The sequence below is a fragment of the Belonocnema kinseyi genome, chromosome 10, assembly GCF_010883055.1.
Source record: "Belonocnema kinseyi isolate 2016_QV_RU_SX_M_011 chromosome 10, B_treatae_v1, whole genome shotgun sequence".
Lineage (NCBI taxonomy): Eukaryota > Metazoa > Arthropoda > Insecta > Hymenoptera > Cynipidae > Belonocnema > Belonocnema kinseyi.
Genome location: NC_046666.1, coordinates 29,373,536 through 29,396,797, shown reverse-complemented (window position 1 = coordinate 29,396,797; position 23,262 = coordinate 29,373,536). Strand labels below are relative to the sequence as shown.

General features: G+C 27.4%; 1 protein-coding gene across 3 annotated transcripts in view; it reads right to left on the bottom strand.

The window, feature by feature from the left end:
* LOC117182054 (piwi-like protein Siwi) overlaps positions 1-22,281 on the bottom strand; it is a 37,771-nt gene extending 15,490 nt beyond the window's left edge. For all 3 annotated transcript variants that reach the window (XR_004468255.1, XM_033375077.1, XM_033375078.1), the window contains exons 1-7: positions 22,144-22,281; positions 17,012-17,202; positions 13,226-13,316; positions 12,366-12,476; positions 10,282-10,496; positions 4,046-4,231; positions 1,205-1,375 (exon numbers count right to left, since the gene is read on the bottom strand). Coding sequence is in view for 2 of the 3 variants with exons in the window: in XM_033375077.1 (XP_033230968.1) it covers positions 1,205-1,375; positions 4,046-4,231; positions 10,282-10,496; positions 12,366-12,476; positions 13,226-13,316; positions 17,012-17,188 (951 nt within the window). In the remaining variant the exon portion in view is untranslated. The remainder of the gene's footprint in view (positions 1-1,204; positions 1,376-4,045; positions 4,232-10,281; positions 10,497-12,365; positions 12,477-13,225; positions 13,317-17,011; positions 17,203-22,143) is intronic.
* Positions 22,282-23,262: the final 981 nt, after the last annotated feature.

Below are 23,262 nucleotides of genomic sequence, written 5' to 3'. Positions count from 1 at the left end.
CCTCAAACCCTCATTCTTCGAAATTTTCGTGGGTCAATGTGGTTAGGGATTTAATTTAGAATTTAAAAAAAGTTAGGCTAATGCATAGACCACATGTCCTGCGTTTAAATCGTAAAAATAAAATTGAAAGTCAGCAAATTCAGCTTTTGAAAAACCGGCAGAAGATGCAATAAAATGTTTCTCAAAGAAATTTTTTTTTTAAGAATCCGCATTTTTTAAACGAACCAATGAAACCATACAAGTTGAGGTACAAAATCTGGTGCTAAGCTCGAGATATTTGATGAGCATTTATTCATTAAAGCCGAAGGAGCTTTAGCAAAAGAGAATTCACTATCACAAAATTACTGTTGTCGATTCTTTGACCTTTAGTTTTCAAAAAGCTGTGCACAAGTGTAACGATAATACAAATACCGAGCGCTAAGCGTCAGATAAATACATTATTGTGCGCGAAGCGCGAGGTCAATATATTATCGAGCGCGAACGCGAGAGCATTTTAGGATCGTTATCCAAATTTGGTTGTTGGATTCTTGGTGTAATTTTCAGGAATTCTATAAATTAACTTCATTTAAGAGGTTCAATTGGATTTTAAATTTAATTTTAATGTAAGCTAAATCAAAAAACGCAAAATGAGTTTGTAGAATCATTAGGAGTTGATCGTTCAACTATTTCTAGATGCGCACATGCACCGCAAATGGTCCAGCAGTTTGTCTAAAGAACGATTCAATTCTTATGAAGATGACAAAAAATGGGTCAGTTCGTGGACAGCTTGAAAATACAAGTCCTTTCTTCGACATGGTATCTGCAGCTGCCAGAAATATGGGAGAAAGTGGGGACTAACGATGGACAATACTTTGAATGATCAACTGACACCCAGTTTTTTTAAATAAGCCCGCGAGATAATTATATTATCGAGCGCGAAGCGCCAAAAACAACCGTCGGGCGCCTTAGGCGCCTTCAAAAAGTGCGAGCAAAGCGCGCTACGAGAATGTACCTGCGATGCGGGCGAATTTTTTTAAAAACCATTACGAGCATTTTAGGATGGTTATCCAAATTTGGTCGTTGGACTCTTGGTATAATTTTCAGGAATTCTATACATTAACTTTATTATTACACGTTAAATAGAATTTTTAATTTGATTTTAATCTAATTTAAATTTTTTTTTTATTTTCTTGTATTTAGTTTAACTTATAAATGTAATATTTACCTTGTAATCCCTCTCGTAGTTCATGTAAAACTGTTCCAACATATCGTAGACGGTTTCCTGTCGCATGACCTTGTGGGAGATTTCCGCACACATCAGAATGTCGTGTTCACATTGACGAATCGATGTCAGATATCCAGGCCACAGTTCGATTCTGAATTCTTTGATTTGTACCTGAACAATATTAATTATTAAAATTGAAAAATATATAAATTTATATTGAATGAGGGATTGTCGAGAATATGCTTAGCATTTAAGATCGAACAGAGAACTCATACAGCATTTAATAGAATTTCAAGAATTCATTGTTTAAACAAATATATATGATACTTACTACATATATTTTTATAAAAACGTTCTAGAGTGAAATAAGCCTACACTTTTTTTAAACCTGAGAGTTGCTATAAATCAGGTGATTCGAGAAAATCAGGAAGTGTCAGGGAAGACCTGATAGAGTTAAGAAAGTTTCGAAAAGTTGAGATAAATTTTATTATTTTGATCAAAAATTGCAACTAGTTGGTTGAAAATTAATCTTTTTTGGTTAAATTCAAGTATTTGCGGTTTGTAACTTTTTTTGTTCAAAATTAAACTATGTAGTTGGAAGTAGAATTAATTTTTTTTAAATCCCTTTATTTTGTTAATGATTCATGACTTTACTAAACAAACATTTTTTTGTTTAAAATTGAATTATTTTGTTAAAAATTATGTTTTGTAAAAAAATAATTGTTTTTAACTGAAAATTTAACTCATACGTGCTTGGTTCAAAATTTATCTTCTTCAGTTCAAAATTCAAATATTTTGTTTAAAATTCCTGTATTTTATTAAAGATTGGAATTTGTGGTGACAAATTCATCGCTTTAGTTAGAAATTTCTTTAAAAATTCAAATATTTGATTAAAAATGTATGTACTTTGTTACAAGTTCGTCTATTTTTGTAGAAAATTAATTTTGTTGGTCAAAAATTGATCTTTCCGGTTAAAAATGATACTAATTCATTACAAGTTTGCTTTGATTTGATTAAAAATTAAATTTTTACTGAAAATTTAGTTATTTTATTTTGAGTTGAAAATTGATCTGTTTTAGGTCAAAATTCAACTATTTCCTTACAATCAGCCTTCTTGTAGAAGAGTACTCTCATTAGTTGAAACTTAATCTTTTTAGTCAAAAATTAATTTCTGTGATTGATAATTTAACTACTGTGTTGTAAATTCGTTTCTTGTTTGGTTAACAATTTATTTTACTAAATAAAATTTAAGTATTTTATTTTGGGATGAAAATTTACTTTTTAGTAGAAAATTCATGCATTTGGTTAAAAAACAATTTTTTTAGTGGAAATTTTATCACTTTCGTTAAGAATTTAATTTAACTATTCCATTTCTTGTGGAAACTTTTCCTTTTTTGATAGAAGTGTAATCTTTTTCGTTAAAAAATTTTCTGTTTTGAAAAAAATTTAACTGTTATATTTTTTATTATAAACTCATTTCTTTGCTTAAAACAAAAGAAATTTGATTGAAAATTCGTTTTATTTATATAGAAAATTCATTTTTTGTGTTGCAAATTTCAGTATTTGATTTAAAATTCATCTCTATGATTAAGAATTCTTTTTTTTTGCTGAAAATTCGTTTCTTTTAGTTGAAAATTAATTAGCTTTGCGAAAAAAATCGCTTTTTAAATTTTTTTCATCCTCTTGGTTTGAAATTTTATTATTTTCATCAAAATTCATTTTTTTTTAATAGATTTTTTATTAAACTAAAAATTTCATTCTTCTATTTTTGGTTTTGAAAATAATAATTTTTTTTAGATAAACAACCTATCTTTTTGCAAATTATTTTTTTGTTGTAGAACATTTACTTTTCTACCAATTTAAATTTTCTAACTTTAGTTAAAATTTTTTCTTTTTTTTTTTAGATAAAAATTTAGGTAAATTGTTCAAAATCAGTATTTTTCACTAAAAAAATAACCTTTAGTGTTGAAAACCCAACTAACTATTTGGTTAAAAATTCATAGTTTGGTTGAAGATTCATTATTTTAGTTAACAATTCGTTTCTTTGTTTCAAAACTTATTATTTTAATTAGAAAATTCAACTTAAAAGTGTTTAAGATGTATTTAGAAAGAACATTTTTGCATTAATATTATTAATCTTCTACGTATATGGTTGATTTTACAGCTAAAATAATTTACAAATTGGGATATTATAGCAATTCTAAATAAGGACTTTTTAATGTGAATAATATCTTTTCTATCACTTTGACTTCTTTAACCATTTAAATTAGGCGCCCTTTTGAATTGGGAGCGTTACATTTTTCCGCAAAATTGAAATAATGTAATTATTATTATTAAAGATAGAAAATACGATTTTTAAAATCCCAATTCAAAATTCTCATAAATGCTCATGAAATCCTCAAAGATAATAAAGGACGAGCATATTCTCGAGAATATTCTTATGCTCGTGAGAATTTCTCGGAGCACTTGAAGTCTTCAGAACACTAGTAATGGGGTTATCTGAAAAAAAATTATGGGAGCGTGCAATAATTCTGACCTTTTTATGAAGATAACAAAAATGGGAAAATTCGTGGACAGCTTGAAAAGACAAGTCGTTTCTTCGACATGCTATACGCTTGCTGTCAGAAACATGGAAGAAAGTAGTGGCGTGCGATAGGAAATACTTTGAATCACCAACTGGTAAACAATTTTTTTTTATAAACCCGCAATTTTACACAAAAAAATCCCTCAAATGCACGCTCCCAATAAATGTCATAATGAAAAAAATGTTCTCTTATAAATTCATATTGTTTCTATTTTGACTCCTTTTGAAAGTTACATTTTTAATATCAAAAGACCTACTTTATTCTGGGCATCGAAGAAGTTTCTTCCGACCAGCTGAAGATTTAAGTGATCGAGGCACTTCCTCATAATAATGTTGAAGAACTGGATGTAGTGATGGTCACCCTTGCGCAATTCACCAACCATTCTAATCGTGATCCTGATTTGTTGATTATCCGACAATCTCGTAGAAAAAAATTCCAGATTCTGTAACAATACAAAAGAATGATTCATTATTATTTAATAGAAAATTGCATTACAGTATAAAAACTTCTGTTCAAAAATCATTTGCAAATAATTAGCATTTTTAATTACAACTCAATTTTCTCTAAGGGGCCTGTAACAAACTGTAACAAAATATTTGCCCCCCCCCCCCCACTATAACTGCACATAATTTTTTTTTTATTATAAACGGAATAAAATAGTTATTTCTTATAAAAAAAATGTTATTTTAAAATTTATTAATTTCATTTAAACAACAGAAAAAAAGTATTTTCTACTATAAAAGATGGCTTTTCAAAAAATACTTGAATTTTCAAACGAAAGATATAAGTTCCCGACAAAAAACTATCATGGTTTATATTTCAATAAAAAAGAATAAATTTATTTTAAAAAGAGGTTAAAAACCAGAAAGAAAAATTTTTAGCAAATAAAATTTTTTCACTTATAAGAGAAATAAATGTTTATTAAAATTGTGGAACCATCAAAGCGAAAGACTAATTTGCTCTACAAAAATTGAATTTTGAAACAAAAAATGTTATTTTTAAGCCAAAAATTAATTTCCCAAGAAACAGATGCATTTTTACCCAAGTAAAATGAAATTTCAGCCAATAAAATTATTTTTTTACCAAAGAAGAAGAATCTTTAACTCAAAAAGTTCATTTATAAAAATAGGCTTTTTTACTAAACAGATAAGATTTCAATTTAAGAGATGAATTTTCAGCTAAAAATATCAATCTTCAACAAAAAAATAATTTCTTAACAAACTGATTCAAATAAATCTTTCCAACAAAATGGTTTAACACTTAAGCAAAGAGTATTAAATTTCAACCAAAAAGTGGCATTTTCATAAAGAAATTAGATTTCTGCAAAAACAGATGATTTTCTGAATCAAAAAGATACATTTTGAAAAAAGTAGTTGAGTTTTCTGTTAAAAAATACTTCACTTGAATTTTTACTATCAAAATATGAATTTTTAAACCAGAAATAAGTTTCGACGTAAAAGATTGAATTTTGAATCAAAAAAGATAAATTTTTAACCAAAAATCTGTCTGCTTCGCGGTCGATAATGGGTTACCTCGCACTTCGTGCTCCGATATTTATTCTTTGAGAGTTTATAATTCTTGAAGAAAACGTTATCAAAAAGATCTTTTTTATATGGCAGTATTTTTATGCGTATTCGTATTCTGAATTGTCTACTTAATTCAGTATGGCCAAAGATTCGGTTTCTCAAAGCTCTATAGGCTTTAAGGTACGCATTCTCATCGTAAAACTCACGCTGCGCGCTGGATTTCCGACAGACATGTGTAAACAGGTTTTGTCGAATCTTTTCTTTTCTCGTAACTTTCGTTGTTTTTCCACACCCAGTAGGCAGAGAATTTGGCGATATCTTTTCGACATCGTTACGACAACTTTACGACAACTTTACGACATCCTAAGTCCAGGTCGTTAAGGTGTCTTTACGATATCGTAAATAAGTCGTATGATCTGACGACGTCTTTACGATATAGTAAATAAGTCGTATGATCTGACGACATCTTTACGATATCGCAAAGACACCAACACGATATAGACATAGGATGCCGTAAAGTTGTCATAAAGATGTCGTAACGATGTCGTAAAGAAGTCGACAAATTTTGTGCCCACTCGGCATATTTTTATTTTTTTTAATTCAGTGTTATTTTTCAGAAATAAATCAAAAAGTACGCATCTAATCAAGAAGTGATTCTAACCGAAACTATAGATCTTTTTTGGGATAGCAATTTTTTGTATTTCATCTTTTTTCGTATCCTACATTGTTTGTCCACAAAATGGAATTTTTTGTTGATTCTTCATTATTTTTTGTGCAATCATGAGTGGAATTTTCGATTTTTTAAGAATATCCAAAAATTTGTTATAATAAACTTGAAGGGCTTTCAAGAAGCAATGTTTTTCCTTTCTTCACTTTTTTTTTATATCGTGCACTATTTGCATAAAATTTTGATTTTCGATTGATTTAAAAGAATTTGAAAATGCTGTGACTCTGAGAGTTTTTCTTTATCAAAAAAAAAAAGTGTGATAAATTGTTCGTCTTTCTTAATACTATAAATATCCGTACATAGAATTTTTTAATTCAGAAAAAAGTGATCTCAAAAATGTTCAAAATGCGCTCACTTTTTGAATTTTTATCAAAAATGGCTGGCCAGCGAACTGGTCCTTTCTTCAAGGACCTAAAAAAAAGAATGCCAAAGGTGAATTTGATCCGTTCATTTTTTCGAGAGTTATCTTGTTTACGGATGGACGGGCGGACGGACAGACGAACAGACAGACACAATCGCCAACACTTGATTTTCGGATTCCGATTTTAGGTTGTATTAAAACCTGAAGATCCGTTGAAGAACTGAGATGTGAAATTTCTGTACATTTTAATAGTTCTCAATAATAAATTCTGCGAATGTTATAAAAAAAACTACAATCCTTGCTTGAGACATTTTTCTCTATATTCCGTCGTTATATTAAAAATAGGATCTTTGTTTTGATATTATTTTTTATGGATAAAACAAAATATCCTGTAAGTGTTAATATTTTGCATTGTATATTGGCTTAAGATATTAATTTCCGATGTCCTGCATACTACTTTCGAAAAATAAAAAGAAAATGACTAGTTCTATTGAAAAATAATTAAGAGAAATTGTGCAGGATTTTTTAAAATCTAATATTTCTCATTGGGACTTTCCTTCGTATTTTGCGTCATTTGGTTTAAAAGTTTCGGGCAATTCCAATACTGTCTTAACCATAAATTATAAGAATTTAATAAATTACAACAAATTTGCATCTGTTTTTCAAGCGAAAAACTTTTATCTTTAAATTTCCTTTCGAACCTTTTGTCTTTTTCCAAAAATTTTTCATTTTCATTTTTAATGTCATTTTTATAATTAAAACCCAAAATACGCGTCCTCTAAAAAGGAATAGATGGAAAATTTTTAGATATTTTTTAGGTGCACAATTTTAGTTAAATAATTTTTTTCTTAACTTGAGTCGTTTTTCATCCAATTTTTATTTTTTATTTTAAATGTTCTTTTTCACAAACGAAACAAAAAGAACGCCTCTAATCAAGAAGTGATTATTAATTAATTTGTAGATTTTTTTAGGGGTTAAATTTTTGTTACTTCATATTTTTTTGTATTCTGCATAGTTTGCCCATAAAATGGAATTTTGCATTTTTCATTATTTTTTGGGCAATCAAAATTTGAATTTTTTATTGTCTAAGAAATTTCAAAAATTTGTCATGACAGTCTTATAGGGATTTTAAAAAGCAATATTTTTCTTATCTTGACATATTTTCATATCTTGCGTTGTTTGAATTGAAATTTTGAATTGCGGTTGTTTCCCAAATTTTTGCAAATGGTATCACTTTGAGAATTTTTTTTAAATAAAAAAAAGTCATTTAAAACAATTGTTTGTCCATTTTAATACTATAAATATCCGTGCATAGAATTTTCACATTCAGAAAAAAGTGGTCTACAAAATTTTCCAAATAGGCTCACTTTTTGAATTTTTATCAAAAATGGCTGGTTAATTAACACTTCCACTTTTTTAGGACCTTAAGAAAGTGTCTCGAAACGTGGAGATCCGTTGAAAAACTGTAATGTCGAATTTCTGAAAATTCTAATATCTTCTCGATTAAAAATAATGAGAATGTGAATAGGATGACTTTTTAACAAATATATTGAATTATCTACCAAACAATTGCATTTTTCTCGAAAACAGATAATATTTTCCTTACAACAGATAAATTTTTATTTTACATAAAATTTGTTAAAGAGTTGAATTTTCATTCAGAAAAGATTCCAGTTGATTTTTCAAGGTCAAAATATGGATTTTTAATCAAATAGTTGCGGTTTAATTCATAAACGGTGTAATTTCTCTTTTACCGATCTATTTTTATTTAAAAAGAGAAGCAAATATTGAAAAAAGGGAAATTCTCATCCAGAAAGGATTTTAGTTCTCCTCCCAGTGGGCATAAAATTTGGCGACATCGTTACGACATCGTTACGACATCTTTAAGAAAATTTTACGACATTTTATGTTCATGTCGTTAAGGTGTCTTTACGATATCGTAAATAAGTCGTATGATCTAAAGATGTCTTTACGATATCGCAAAGACACCAACACGACATAGACATAGGATGTCGTAAAGTTATCGTAAAGTTATCGTAAAGTTATCGTAAAGTTATCGTACAGCTGTCGTATAGCTATCGTAAAGCTGTCGTAAAGCTGTCGTAGCGATGTCGTAAAGATGTCACCAAATTTTGTGCCCACTGGTTTCTGAACCCGAAAATATAAATTTTTAATAAAAATGTAAATTTTCTTCAAGACGTTTTAATTTTCAATAAAACAGCAGAATTTTCAGCCTAAAGTATGAATTTTCAACCAAACAGTTGCATTTCCAATTGGAAAAAAATTTGGCGACGTCTTTACGACATTTTTACGACATCATTACCACAACTTTACGACATCCTATGTCTATGTCGTTTCGGTGTCTTTGCGATATCGTAAAGACACCTTAACGACATGGGCATAAGATGTCGTAGATATGACGTAACGATGTCGTAAATATGACGTAACGATGTCTTAAATGTGACGTAACGATGTCGTAACGATGTTGTAACGATGTCGTAACGATGTCCTCAAGACGTCGCTAAATTTTCTGTCCACTGGGTTGTTATCCAAGAAAAATTTAATTTCTGCTAAAGCTGGTGAATTAAAAAAAAAATTTCGAAAAAGAATTGAATTTTTAAACAAACAGTTGCATTTCATTTAAGAAAGATGAAGTCGCTTCTAAAACAGCTGAATTTTTGAACGAAAACATTCAAAAAGTAGTTAAATTTTTATCCAAAGACTCCAGTTCACTTTTGCACACCAAAAGAAGAATAGGAAACAATAAGTTAATTTACTATTAAATATTCAAATCTTTAAGCAAAAAGTAAGTCTTTTTAAGAACATTGTTAAATTTGCAACCAAACAGTTGTTTAGTTATTATCAATTATTAAATAAACATTAGAAAAACTACATTCTGAATTATCTCTTTTTTTATTTCTTCATAAATAAAAAGGCAATGCAAAGTTAAAGATTTTAGAAAAAACCACCACTTCCTACCACTTATTTAAGAAAAGACAGTTAAAAACAATATTAAAATGTCTAAAGAACTTTTTTCTTCACTTTCAATAATTATTATCGCACTAAGTGAAAAAAGAACAAAAAAGTAGAAATTGCATAAAAACCGCAACTATCAGGTATTGATATAGATGAGGATACTAATAAACAATAATAATTCGTTTAAACAATAAATTTTGCTAAATTTAAATAATAATTAAGTCACGCCTAATGAAAAATGGACAAAAAGTTGACAATTTTAGAAAAAAACGCAACATTCTACTAGTTGAGTGAATAAAATATTATTTACAGTGACAATAAATTGTTTAACAATTATTTTTGTTAATCTAAACTTATTACTACCTCATTTTGATTTAAAATTAGAAAAGGGCCACAAATTTCAGAAAAAACCACATCCTTCTAGCATTGTTCAAAAATATTATTATTAATAAGAATAATTAATAATTAAACAATAAATTTTTTTACTCTAATTATTTACATATCTTATATTAATTGAAAGTTTGACTGAGAGTGAATTTTTTTTAAAACTGCAATTTTGTAGCATTTTTATAAGAGAATATTATTCAGAATAATAATATATTTTTAAAACAATAAGTTTTGTTAACATTAATAAACTATTGCTTCCCTCTAATTGAAAATTGGACAACAATTGGGGGGGGGGGGCAACAACTTATTGGGGTTTTTTGGGACACTATAAAATAGATAATATCATTTTTTTCAACAAAAAAAAATGCATTTATTTTTGTGTGGATTCAAACAAATTTCTGGGGTGTCCCCATACAAATTCGAAAAAAATTGTGGACCACCCAAATGATCACCCCTAATCTTTTTTTAATAAATTTAAAATCAATTTCCATGATGCTTGAATTTCTTGTACTTACTGGCGCAAGTAGCGAATTCGAGTACATAACTGTCCCATCAAAAATGTAAGGACCAATGGACGGATGATGGAAGCGGAGAAGACCCTTTCTAACCACTGTTCTCTCTTCATCTGGAGAAAAATCTACTCTGTATTGATACAGACTAAAATCTGTTACAGATTCAGTCTCCAGTTTAAAGTAATTGGCCTGGAGATTGATCTTTTGACCATAAGACCCTGCAAAATAACATTTTAAAATTATTTAATTTTTTGATTCAAAGGAATAATGTCAGAGAAAATAAAATTCCCAATCCCGGAATTTAAAGGAAAAAATCAGAATTTTCATTCGGATCCCAGTAGGCATAAAACTTGGCGACGTCTTTACGACATCGTCACGACATCTTTACGACATCCTATGTCCATGTCGTTTCAGTGTCTTTGCGATATCGTAAAGATGTCGTAAAGATGTCGTAAATATTTCGCAAAGACGTCGTAAAGATGTCGCAAAGACGTCGCCAAACTTCGTGCCCACTGGGATCATATATTAACTACTTTTCCAATTTTTGGCATTTATTGCCCCCCACTCTTTGACAAACATTATGTTGCCCCCCCCCCCCCTCAAGTAACGTAGCCTTTAGGTAAAGCCCTATTTTATGTTGATGGTGCTTTTTTTTGTTTATACCGAGGTAAGTTGCGAATATGCACATATTGTCTACAGGATGGTGGTTGAATCATAAACTTCGGTTAATTGAATTGTATATACCAGTTAATCTGAATATTATTGCATTTCTAAACTCAAAAAGGTGAATTTCTAACAAAAAATGGTATAGTGGGAACTTTTAATTAAAAAAAAATAATTCTAACTAATAAAAAAACGATTGTTCTAACAAATCCGTGATTTGAAAAAAATTATTGAACTTTAAAGATAAAATGACGAATTTTCTATGCAAAAAAGTTAAAGTATTATATCAAAAATATGAAATTTTGACAAAAAAGTTAATTTTATATTTCGTTTATATTATATTTATATTCCGTCGAATTCCTAACAAAATACAAGAACTCTCAACCCAAAAGTTGAATTTTCAACTAAAACAGATGAGTTTTTCAATAAAAACAATAATCTACTGCCAAGAAAGACGAATTTCAATAAAATTCGAGAATTCTGATCTAAAAAGTTCAGCTTTGAAGGAAGAAAGAATTTGTCAATTTTTAAGAAATTAGTCGCACTTTTAAACTTTGTTTTAATATTTCTAATCAAAAGATAAATTTTTAAACAAATATATGAACTTTTATACCAAAATTCAAGAATTCTCAAGCAAAAAGTTAAATTTTCGACTGAAAAAGATAAATTTTTAAACAAAAAGACTTAATTTACTATAAAAAAGACTAATTTTTAATCAAATTCAAGAAGACCTAAACACAAAATTAAATTTTTAACTAAAAGGAAAAGAATTTTTAAACAAAATGTTTAATTTATTCTGATTAGCCCTATTTATATTTATTAGAAAATTAAATTTCATCAATTAGATCATGTAATCTCTTTAATTAGAATTTTTTCAATTTATGTTCTTTGGGAAAGAATTGTATCTTAGCGATTAATGCTATGTAACAATTATTTTAATTCATCAGTTGAAGAAATAAATAATAGATGTCCCTTAAATCATTCATATAATGAAATTACTTCAATTCTAAAATAATTTAAATATTATTTTAATTATTTAAAATAAATACTTGATTATATTTAAATTTACAAGACTCTTCAACATTTCAACCAATAGAGACGAATTTTAAAACAAAAAGATTAATTCACTACAGAAAAAGAACAATTCTTCATAAAATTGAAGAATTATCAACAGGAAAGTTGAAGTTTCAACTTAGAAAGATGAATTTGTTAACAAAAAGCATACCCGTTACTAACTGTAGGCTTTTAAAGAACCCCCCCCCCCCTGAAATATTAACTTAGTTTATGGACGCTCCCATTTAAGGAAAGTTCTGGAACATTCCGGATCGTTCTATAATCTAGAATGACATTGGAGCATTTGGGTTCAAAAATCAAGAAGCACATCTGTGCTGCCCTCTAAACAATGAATAAAGTTTCTGACTTGCCTTGTTTACTGGCACACCCAGTGGGTCTCGTGAGGAGAGATTCAGATTCGTTGACTCTCCTGCGACCTCGCATTCCTCCTCTACCGACTGGAGCGGCTCCTTCAGCTGAACCTGATAAATTTTAGTTAGCTTGAGTACGATTATAATTTATAATTATAATTACCTGTAGTAAAATTCAATGCTTTTAAATAAACTTCAGATCTGAATCCATAAGAGAAATACACTTAGACCCTTCAATAGCCCTCCCTTCTATAGCCCTTCCGAGAATTGACGCCGCGCCGTAGGTAGGTATAATAGGAAGTGCGTGCGGGCCGCGGGGACTTCGGTTTTCACTCAGGCGAGCATTCAAGCGACAACAAACAAAAAGGGAGCGAGCTAAAATGAGTCAGTTCCCACCCACCGTCAGCCCCAAAATCGGCGCTATAAAAGAGTTTCACTGTAATCATTATAATGAGAGATTCTTATATACAAGGCAATATTATCAATAAATGTCCAAGCAGAATAGAAAAAAAATAATAATAGCAAAAAAAAGAATAGAAGAAAGAAATTACTCTGTATGGCAGAAAATTTGGCGACGTTTTGACGACATCGTTACGACATCTTTACGACAACTTTACGAAGTCCTATGTCCATGTCGTTGAGGAGTCTTTACGATGTCGTAAATAAGTCATATGATCTGAAGATATCTTTACGATATCGCAAAGACACCGAAACGACATAGACATAGGTTGTCGTAAAGATGTCGAAAAATGTCGTAACTATGTCGTAAAGATGTCGCCAATTTTTGCGCCCATTGGGTAAGCACTACAAAACTATTATCTATTTTTTTTAAATTTTTGAGCCTGTTAAAATTGATATACCTTGTGGAGAAATTCGTTCCTCACGGACAGAACGTTCTAATCTCTGCAACACATCGTGCCCTGGGCCGGCCCTGTGGGCTCTTTCGGTTCTCTGCCAACAAAAGTAAGACAATCATTTTTTTAATATTTTCTATTCAGGACTTAAAACTTTTTTTGACAATTACGGTATCTCGAATTTCGTCGATTGTGAATTCGGATGTCTAAACAATTCAAGGTGTTTTGATCAGGAAAAATTCTTTTTTTTTTTTTAATTAAAGGTTCATTTCCAAAAATAAAATATTTTTCACGTATATATTTCTAAATAGTTGAATATTTTAAATTAAATATTAAAAATTCTTTTATTGAGTTTCTGAAGAAACGAATATTGAATTAAAATATTGTTTAGGAAATTTAAAAAAATTTAGAATACCTTCAACTTTGTAACTGGACAAACTTAAGTGCATATATTTCTTAAGTATTTTTTACATTAAAATCTAAAATTAATATCAATGTAAGTTTTTGTATTTCATAGTGTCTGTTATTCAAAATGTTTATCTAAAAATAGAAAAATACTATCATAAACTATTGCTTTTCAAATATTTGTAAACATTCCTTAAGACCCAATAATTTTTTTTATTAACAATAGCAGTTTTAGAAAAACAAAAATTACTGACATACAATAGAAAAAATTGGTTTAAGATGGTTAATCTTATTTTAAACACAGTGGATTTTTCTAATAGTGTTTTTCTGTTTTTTTTTTATAGAATCATTCCCATTAATTACGCCCATATTTATCGCTTGGATGTGAAAGTCAGGTTATAAAAGTAAACTCAGAGAACACCCGAAGACCAAAGGCGTTTGAAGCTTTTTGATAATTATAAAAGATTTAAGAATTAATTGTTTTTATTTTATTTTAAAAGAATAATTTTTCAGGATTTTAAAATGTGGATTAAAAGAAGATGGAAGACGTTTTAAATTATTTTCTGAAAACTTTAAGCAGTGTTTGAGAGATTTTAAAGCAAAATTTTTCAATTTTGCTATATTAAATAGTTTTACAAAAAATTTTAATAAGTTTAGGAGATATTCTAAACTTGTGAAATGATTCAAAAATAAGTGAAACTTTATAAGGCAGATTTTTAACATTTTGCAGAATAAATAAAAAATGCAGGTAAAAATTTTGAACTTTTTTAGAAAGTAGAAGGTTTAGAAGGTCTGACAAGATTAAAAAAAAAAAGAATTTTTCTTACATGCGTTTGAAAATTTTAAATAAATCTTTTATTTTGAAACATTATCTTTAAGACAAAATTGAAACAGGCTTAAAAAATAACAAACGATTTCCAAAAATTTCTGAAAATAGTTTAGAAGGTTTTGCAAGTGAAATGTTTCAATTTGGTAAGATTGTAAAATAAAAACGAACGTAAATCGTGTAAATTTAAAAAGTATTGAGTAGAATTGAAAATAATTTCGTAAGTTTTCAAAAGAATAAAAAAACTTTCGTAAAATTGATGGAAAAAGTCAGAAGATTGCAAGGTAATGTTTTTTTTTAATTTAGAAGGTTATTTGAAAATTTTGAAAAAAATTCGTCAGTTAAAAATATTTTCAGAAATTTAAATATTTTAAATAGATTACAAATATTTTAAAACTAGGAAACATTTTTGAAAATTTAACAAGTATTTCTTGATTCTTTCCTAATTTCTAAAATTCTTAATTTTCTTTAATCTTCTTTAAAATATAATGATCTTTCAATAAAAATTCCATTTTTAAGGAAAAAGTTATTTGGATTTAAATATAATGATTTTATGTAAAAAAAATTCTATGAAAAAGAACACCATAACCTAAGATTGTTAAGAAACAGAAAATATTCTTTAAAATGTACTTTTTTATGAAAAATACCATTTTCCAAAGAAAAACAATAAACTTATCAAAAATTTGCTAAAAGATGTTAAGTCTTGCTTGAGTATAATAATGATTTTTCTTTTTTGAATCCTAATTTTTATGTACATTCCAACGACACTTTCAATTACTCCAAAAATACCCCTGTGGGCACAAAGTTTGGCGACGTCTTTAAGACATCGTTACGACATATTTACGACAACCTTACGACATCGTATATCCGTGTCGTTAAGGTGCCGTTACGATATCGTAAATAAGTCGTATGAACTAAAGGTGTCTTTATGATATCGCAAAGATACCGAAATGACATCGAAATAGGATGTCGTAAAGATGTCGTGACGATGTCATAAAGACGTCGCTAAATTTTGTGCCCACTGGGACTTTTTTCTTTTAATTTAGCGAATTATTGGTAACATGAATTTTTAATAATAATAATAAATTAATGCATTAAAAATGTTTTCGAAAAATTTGAAAACCATTTCAATTCATTTCAATTGTGTTGAAAGATCGCAATCTTTTTTGTTCAGTTTTAAAATAATTATTGACAACTAGTGTTGAATTATAAACGAAATATTTAATTTCAACAAGATATTAAGAGTGAAAATGTTATTGATTTTTTAGCGCAAATTATTTGTAACATACATTTTCAATTAATAATAATTAAATTATCAAATAAAGTTACCAAAAAATTGGAAAAAATTTTTAATTCGTTGCATTTTTTTAAGATCGCAATATTTTTTGTTAACTTTAAAACAATTTTTAATAAATAAGTATTGCGCTATGAAAAAGTTAGAATTTAAACGATAAATAATTAGTAAAATATGCAATTAAACCGTTCTTGAACGCAAATTATTGTTAACATGCATTTTCAATAATATTAAGGAAAAAATTTGTTAAAGTTGTTTGAAAAAATTAAGAAAGATTATTTTATTAAGGTATCGTTTACAAATACTCTTTTTATTTCACAATTTTATGAATATTTATTTGCTCTATAAATTCTATTCTTTATAATATAAAACGTTACAAATATACGACATATTTGTAACAAAAGATATTTTTTATATCATAATTAATTTTTATAATTATTTTATATTGACAGAAAATATATTATTTTTTAACTTTCAAAAGAAATATACATTTTTACATTTTAGTTCGATTAAGCATGAGTTTTAATTTTCAATAATCATTATAAATGTATTCGTATTTAATCATCCAAATAAAGGTTTTTTTCACTTTTCATTGGTACTTATTAATTTATTGGGCACTTAATGTGCTGTAAATTTAAAAAAAGATAAATGTATGCAAAAAACGTATTTTAACATTTAAGATAACTTAAATTTGTATTTTCTACATGCATTTCAATAATTTTTGGCCTAAAAATACAGCCAGCGCCGCCACTCGGCCGCGGTCAAATCTCGAGTCACATTTATGATACAGGTCTTTACAGGAGGGCCACTCTTTCGCTTTTTAATACCAAATTTTTGAATAAAACCTTTACATAACCTAAAATTGCTAAATTTGGTTAAACTGCTTTGCAAGATTTTCTTTTTTCATCAAAACCCTAATTTCTTATTCAAAACACTAATATGACCTAAGATTTTGGAAACTTCCAGATCCTAATGCAGATTTTTGTTTAAAAATTATAATTTCCATTAAAAACACTAACACAAACTTTTTTTTTTAATTTTAAGACTCCTTTTAAGGTTTCTGGTTTAATGTTAAATTTAAAAAAAGAATTAATATAAAACATCTCAGATCTTTGCAGGAATTTGGTAGAAAATTTGAAAGTTTTAGTTTACCGCTTTTCAGTGAATATAAATTAGATTTTTTCGAGAAGTGTCGTTAAAAATATTTTTTTAAAATAAAAAATGGTCTAAATGTAGTAAGTTCTAAAAAAATTATTTTGATACTAACAGCGATTGCAGGTCTAGGGGCGCCACCAGGGGTGCCACCGGGGGCTGCAACGGGTGCAACGGCCCCAGGTCTCCTGGCCCATCCTGCTTCTTCCGCCTCTCTCTCCAACTCAATTTGTAGTCTTGCTCGTCCACGAGCTCGGCCCATGGCCCTACCAGCCCCAACCTGGTCTGCCATCTCTCACCAAATACCTGAAAAATTAAATTTCATTATTTCGTTAAAATACTATTGATTGTAGTAAAATTTTACTCAAATTATTTTGTTTTGTATTTTGATAAAGGAATCCGTATCACTATCAGAAAGTAACAGAAATTTCTAACGTCTTTTCAAACTGAATGGAGCTATGAACTTCAGTTTTTTTCTTAATTAATTTTTTTTGAAAAAAGAGCTTCTCCTTCGCTCCGCTGGGAATCGAACCTTATAACTTCAGATTGAAGGCCGGGTGATTTTCCCTTAAGCTACTAGAGAATAATCCTTTTTTAGAAATATACGAATTAGTTTTCCGGTTATTACGTATTCAAGTTTGTTAAGGAACCTGTATTATCATTAGAGAATAACAGAAATTTGTAACCTCTAAAACGAAGATCTTTTTAAAGAAAAAACATAAATTAAACAAAATTTGCAATTCATAGCTCCATCCAAAATAATGCGTGTATTATAAAAATGATTTCTTATCGCTCTAGTGGTTTAAGGGAAAAGCACCCAACCGGCAAACGGCCCAGTGGGCACAAAATTTAGCGACGTCTTTACGACATCGTTACGAGATCTTTACGACAACTTTACTTCATCCTGTGTCCATGTCATTTCGGTATCTTTGCGATATCGTAAAGACATCGTCAGATCATACGACTTACTTACGATATCGTAAAGACACATTACCGACACGGACATACGATGTCGTAAGGTTGTCGTAAAGGTGTCGTAAAGACGTCGGCAAACTTTGTGCCCACTGGGGGAAATTCTGTAGTTCGATTCCCAATAGAGCGAAGGAGATCTTTTTCAGAAAAAAAGATTAATAAAAAAATCATATTTTTATAATTATTTAGAAGTAAGCAGTAAGTGGTGAAATGACATTTTTAATATATAACAGACATCACGGGTAATTCTAAAATACCCAGCCAGCACAAATTTTTCGACGTCTTTACGACATCGTTACGACATCTTTTCGACAGCTTTACGACAGCTTTACGACATCCTATGTCTATGTCGTTAAAGTGTCTTTACGATATCGTTAATAAGTCGTATGATCTGACGATGTCTTTACGATATCGCAAAGACATCGAAACGACATAGACATAGTATGTCGTAAAGATGTCGTAACTATGTCGTAAAGACGTCGCCAGATTTTGTGCCCACTGGGTATTGTAAAAAACCTGTCTACTGAAAATGTGTAAAATTTTATTATTGAGGAAAAAAGATAATAGACCAAAACCCCCATTTCGTAACATCTGGTTTTGTAATTCCCAAAATTGCTTGTCCATAAGTTTCTCAAAGGTCAGGACAAGAGGCAGTTGCAACTATCGCTTCGGGAGGGCAGGAATTCTCGTGCAGTTTCCAAATTTATGTTTAGATAAGGAGCAAGAAGAAAAATTTTTAATAAAAATTTTATATAACATATATTATGTGTAAATGCAAATTTTTTTTGGTTAAAACCTGAAATTATCTATGTTATGGATATTAAGGTTATATTTATCTTTTTCATTATATTTATTATATTTATGTTTTGTTCATTTAGAAAGGTAATTTTTACTTTATCCGTGGTCGCAGATTTTTCAGATTATCTCATTATAATAAAAATAAATTGTTTTAAATTTTAATTAGAAATAAAATTAGTTAAAAAATGTATATACTTTGTAAGCAATTCGCCTTTTTGTATCAAATTAATCTTGATAGTTAAAAATTAATCTTTTTGTTATGAAATTCAACTATTCCAGTTAAAGTTTCACCAATTCAGTTGAAAATTTATAACTTTTGTTGAAAATTAGTTTCTTCAACTGAAAATTTCAGTGTCCATCTTTGGTAGAAAATAGATCTTTTCTTGTTTAAAATTCCACAATTTGGAAACTCTTATAAATATTTCTTAAATTTATCCGATCCTTTTTTTCAATCTTACCAAATTGAAAACCTTAGCTTTCAAATCTTCCATTCTTTTTCGAAATTTAAGGAAATTTTTTGATAATTTTCTAAATCATTTGAGATGTTTTAAAAATTCTTTTAATATTCCCTAGAAATTGATTCTTCAAAATAAAAAATCATTTCAATACTTCCTGGGAACCTAATGTATTTTTCTTCTTTTCTTAAAATCTTAACAAATACCTAAAATACCTTATGAACTTTTATTAATTGTGAATATTTTTATTTTTATAACATTTGTGAAAAAATTTAAAAAAGATTTTAAAATATTTTAGATCCGCCCAAAAAATCTAGAAGGTCTTAAAAACATTTTTTTATTTTGTAGGAATTAAAAAAAAATAGGAAAAATTCGAATCTTCTGAAAAAATGTTCAGGTTTTTAAGAAATTCTTGAATTCCTAACAAAATTCTTATCAGGGTTCTAAAATATATTTTTGAGATATTTTAAAATATACATTTCTAATAATCTTTTCATGTTAGAAATTATTTTTTAATCTTTCATTTTCACACAAATACTTAAAAAATTGCTTTTTAATCTGATCATTTGAAATTTTCCTAGAAATCTTACGAATATTTTTTTAAATATTTTAATTTTTTAAATAAATTGTTTAAAAAATTTATTCTTGTTTTTAGAAATGTTTTTTTTATAATTAAAATAGAAAGTGCAGTTATTTTCCAAACTTTTCAACTTACTGTCAAATTTTTGAGTGAAAGGTGTAAATAGTTAAATAATGTTAACGGAAAAAATGTTTTCAACAATTAATTATTGTTTTTGATAATATTCTCTTTAATTCATTCTAAAAATGTCAGGTTTTTCCGAAATGTTTATCCTTCCGTCCACTTTTTACTTTTAAGTAAATTTATATTCAATGTAATTGAGGAAAAATACATATTTGAACAAAGTATTATTGTTTATAGCTATATTCTTCTATATTAATACTAGATAGTTGTGGTTATTTTATGATTTTTTTTACTTTCTGTACAGTTTTTTATGACAGTGAAGTAATCATTAATTCGAATCAATTAAATTGAATGTTTAAACAATTTATTATTATTTTCTATAACATTCTCTTTGCTTATTGGGAGAAAGTTGTGGTTTCTCCTGATATTTTTTAATATTTGTCTATTGCTTACTTAGAGTGACTTAATAATTAATGAACCTAGACATAAATAGTATTTAAAACCACTTATTATTGTTTATTTGCAACAATTTCTTTATTTATTGTAAATATATACCTATATATATTTTAATTTTAGCAAATATTTAAAATATTATTTCAATTTTCATTTCACTTAAAATTAATGGTTTTGAGTAACAATTACAAAAACGTCTCTTTTTCTTATGGAAAATAGTTTTAAAGTTTATGGGGCTTGCGCTACTTCTAAAAATCATGTTTTTCAAAGCACAGAAATGGTCTTATTTATTTATTGTTTATTGCGAAAATTTGTTCGGCTATAGGCACGAAAATTAAAAAATAATAATCTTAACTTTTTCTTTAATCTTAACTTAATCTTAACTTTTTTTTTAATTTTCAACTAAAACAGTAATTTTTTAATTGAAGTGATTAACCCAATCCAACCAAAAAATAACTTTTTAATCAAATACATAAGAAGTAATGAAATTTTAACATATTTTGAAATATATTTTACAATCTTTCAAAATATTTTCTTTAAAATCAATTTTTGAAATAAATAATAATTAAAAATTTTCATAACGATTATACAGAAAATTGATTCCAAATCAATCAACAATCTTAGAAATATTCTTTTTTCGAAATCATCAAAAATATACATTAAAAAAGTAAAAAGCTTCACAAGTATTAAATTATTCATGAATTTTCTTCAAAGTCCTAAAATTCTCGTAAACCTACTTGATTTTATTTTTGTGTTTCTGAAAATTGGAATTTTTTTATTACAAATGTTGAAAATATTTTTTCAGAAATATATTTCCTATAAATATTCAGAAAAACTTTTATTCTTTTAAAATCTTTTAAAACTATTAAGAAGCTTCTTTGTTCAAAATCGCAAAAAAATCTATCATGAAAAATAGAATTTATTCTGTATAAGTTTAAAAATATTTTAAAATCTATTCATATCTGATAAATATATTTTAAAATTGTGAGAATTTTTCGAAAATTCAAAAATATTTTTAAATGTTTTAAAATCTTTCAAAATACTCGCTCATAAATCATTATTAAACATAAATAATTATTTAGAATTTTTCTAAGAATTACAAATTGTTGTAGTATCTTTACATCTTTTAAAATTGTTCAAAAGATTCTTTTTAAAAATCCTCCAAAATCTTCATTGATACAAAATAAAAATATTTACAAGTTAATAATTATTTATTAATATTTCAAAAACACCTAAATATCTCAATTTTCTTTTTAATATTTCACAAATTAAAATCTTTCGTTTTAAAATATTTTAAACACTTTCGAATTTTTTGGAAATCATTTAAAAAGTATGTAAAATGCAGACTATTCGGCGTCAAAGTGTCAAGGACACATCTTTATATACACACAAGGCCAAAGCTTTATATACAAACAAGGCCCAAGCTTTATGTACAAACAAGGCCCATTGTAATTCAGAGCCTCTCATAAATGAAATAATATTTTTGATCAACTTCAAGTAACCTAAATTATACCCTTTAGGTAATATTATATTGAGTTATTTCAATGTACATTTGTAGCAATAAATTTATTCAATTATTATAAAATAAATAATTACTAAATTATTCTATATTTTCCAAACCTAAAACTAAAACCTAAAACTATTATTGAACTATGCACTGAAAATAATAAAAATATAAAAAGCTTACATTGAAATTTTTAACAATTAAATTTTTGAAAAAAAATACTTTGATTATCAGCAATGTTAGAAATGCAAAAAATATAATAAAATTTTTTTCTGAATATCAAAGTGTTCGAGTCAAATTAATTAAAACATAATTGAATAAATAAAATATAAAAATGAAAATCAAATAAAAGTTTTACTTACAAAACCGACCAGCGTTTCTCCTTGGCTAAAGAATTTTCTGGATAAGAGTGGAAACCAACCAACACTGAAGCTTGCACTGAATGAACTGTACTGAATGTTCGATCTGTGTGGGTCCTGAGGCCGAAAGCTCCACTCGCTTCTGTCATGCCACTCACTGCTTTCACGCCACTCACTGCTTTCACGAATCGACCATCATTTTTCGAAAGCAAACGGGGGGGGGGGGGGGGGGGGGGGGTTAAAATTTTCATTTAATATATTTTAGAAATTCTAAACCGATTTTTAAACTAAATTTTTTAATTCTAAGATTAATCTTCCAAAAAACGTTATACTGTTATTTTGTTTAACTTTAAGATTTAGAACGTTTAAAATAATCAACAGATTACGATATGTTTTAAATGCCATTAATATAGATATATCAGCATTTTAATCTTGTTATCTGTTTGTAAATATAGTCTTTTATATACGGAATAAAATAATATTTCAGATGCAAAATTAAAATTTTGAAATTTATTAAATTATTGTAAACAAAATAAAAATGTTCCTTTATAAAGGATGACTTTCAAAAAAAAATTTTGTTTTGAGGACAATAATTAATTTTCCAAAGAAAAAAACATTAAACCGTGCTTCTAGAATTATGAATTCTTATTTTTGAAAAAATGTAAAATTTGATATTTCAATTTTTTTTAAATTTAATTTTATCCAAGAAAATTGACTTTAAGCTGAGTAAGGAATCATCTTATTAAATAAATATTATTCAGTAATAAAAAAAATTGAACCTTCGGGACAGAAGATGAGTTTTCTCTACAAAAATTAAATTTCTAACCTAAACATATAAATTTTCAGAAAAAAGTTGATTTTTAATGAAATAGTAAAACTTTCAAACAATGATATATGTAACGGTTCACTAATATTTTTTTAAAACAAATTAGTTCAAATTTTACTTACGGAGTGGAATTTTCAATTGAATAATATCTATTCTCTTTACAATTGATCTTTTAAAATTCAAAATTTAATTTCTTGAGTAAAAATCATACTACTTTGTTAAAACACAAATTCATTTAAAAGAATAAATTTCAACAGGATATTGAAAAATACTTAACAAATTTTAAAATTATTATC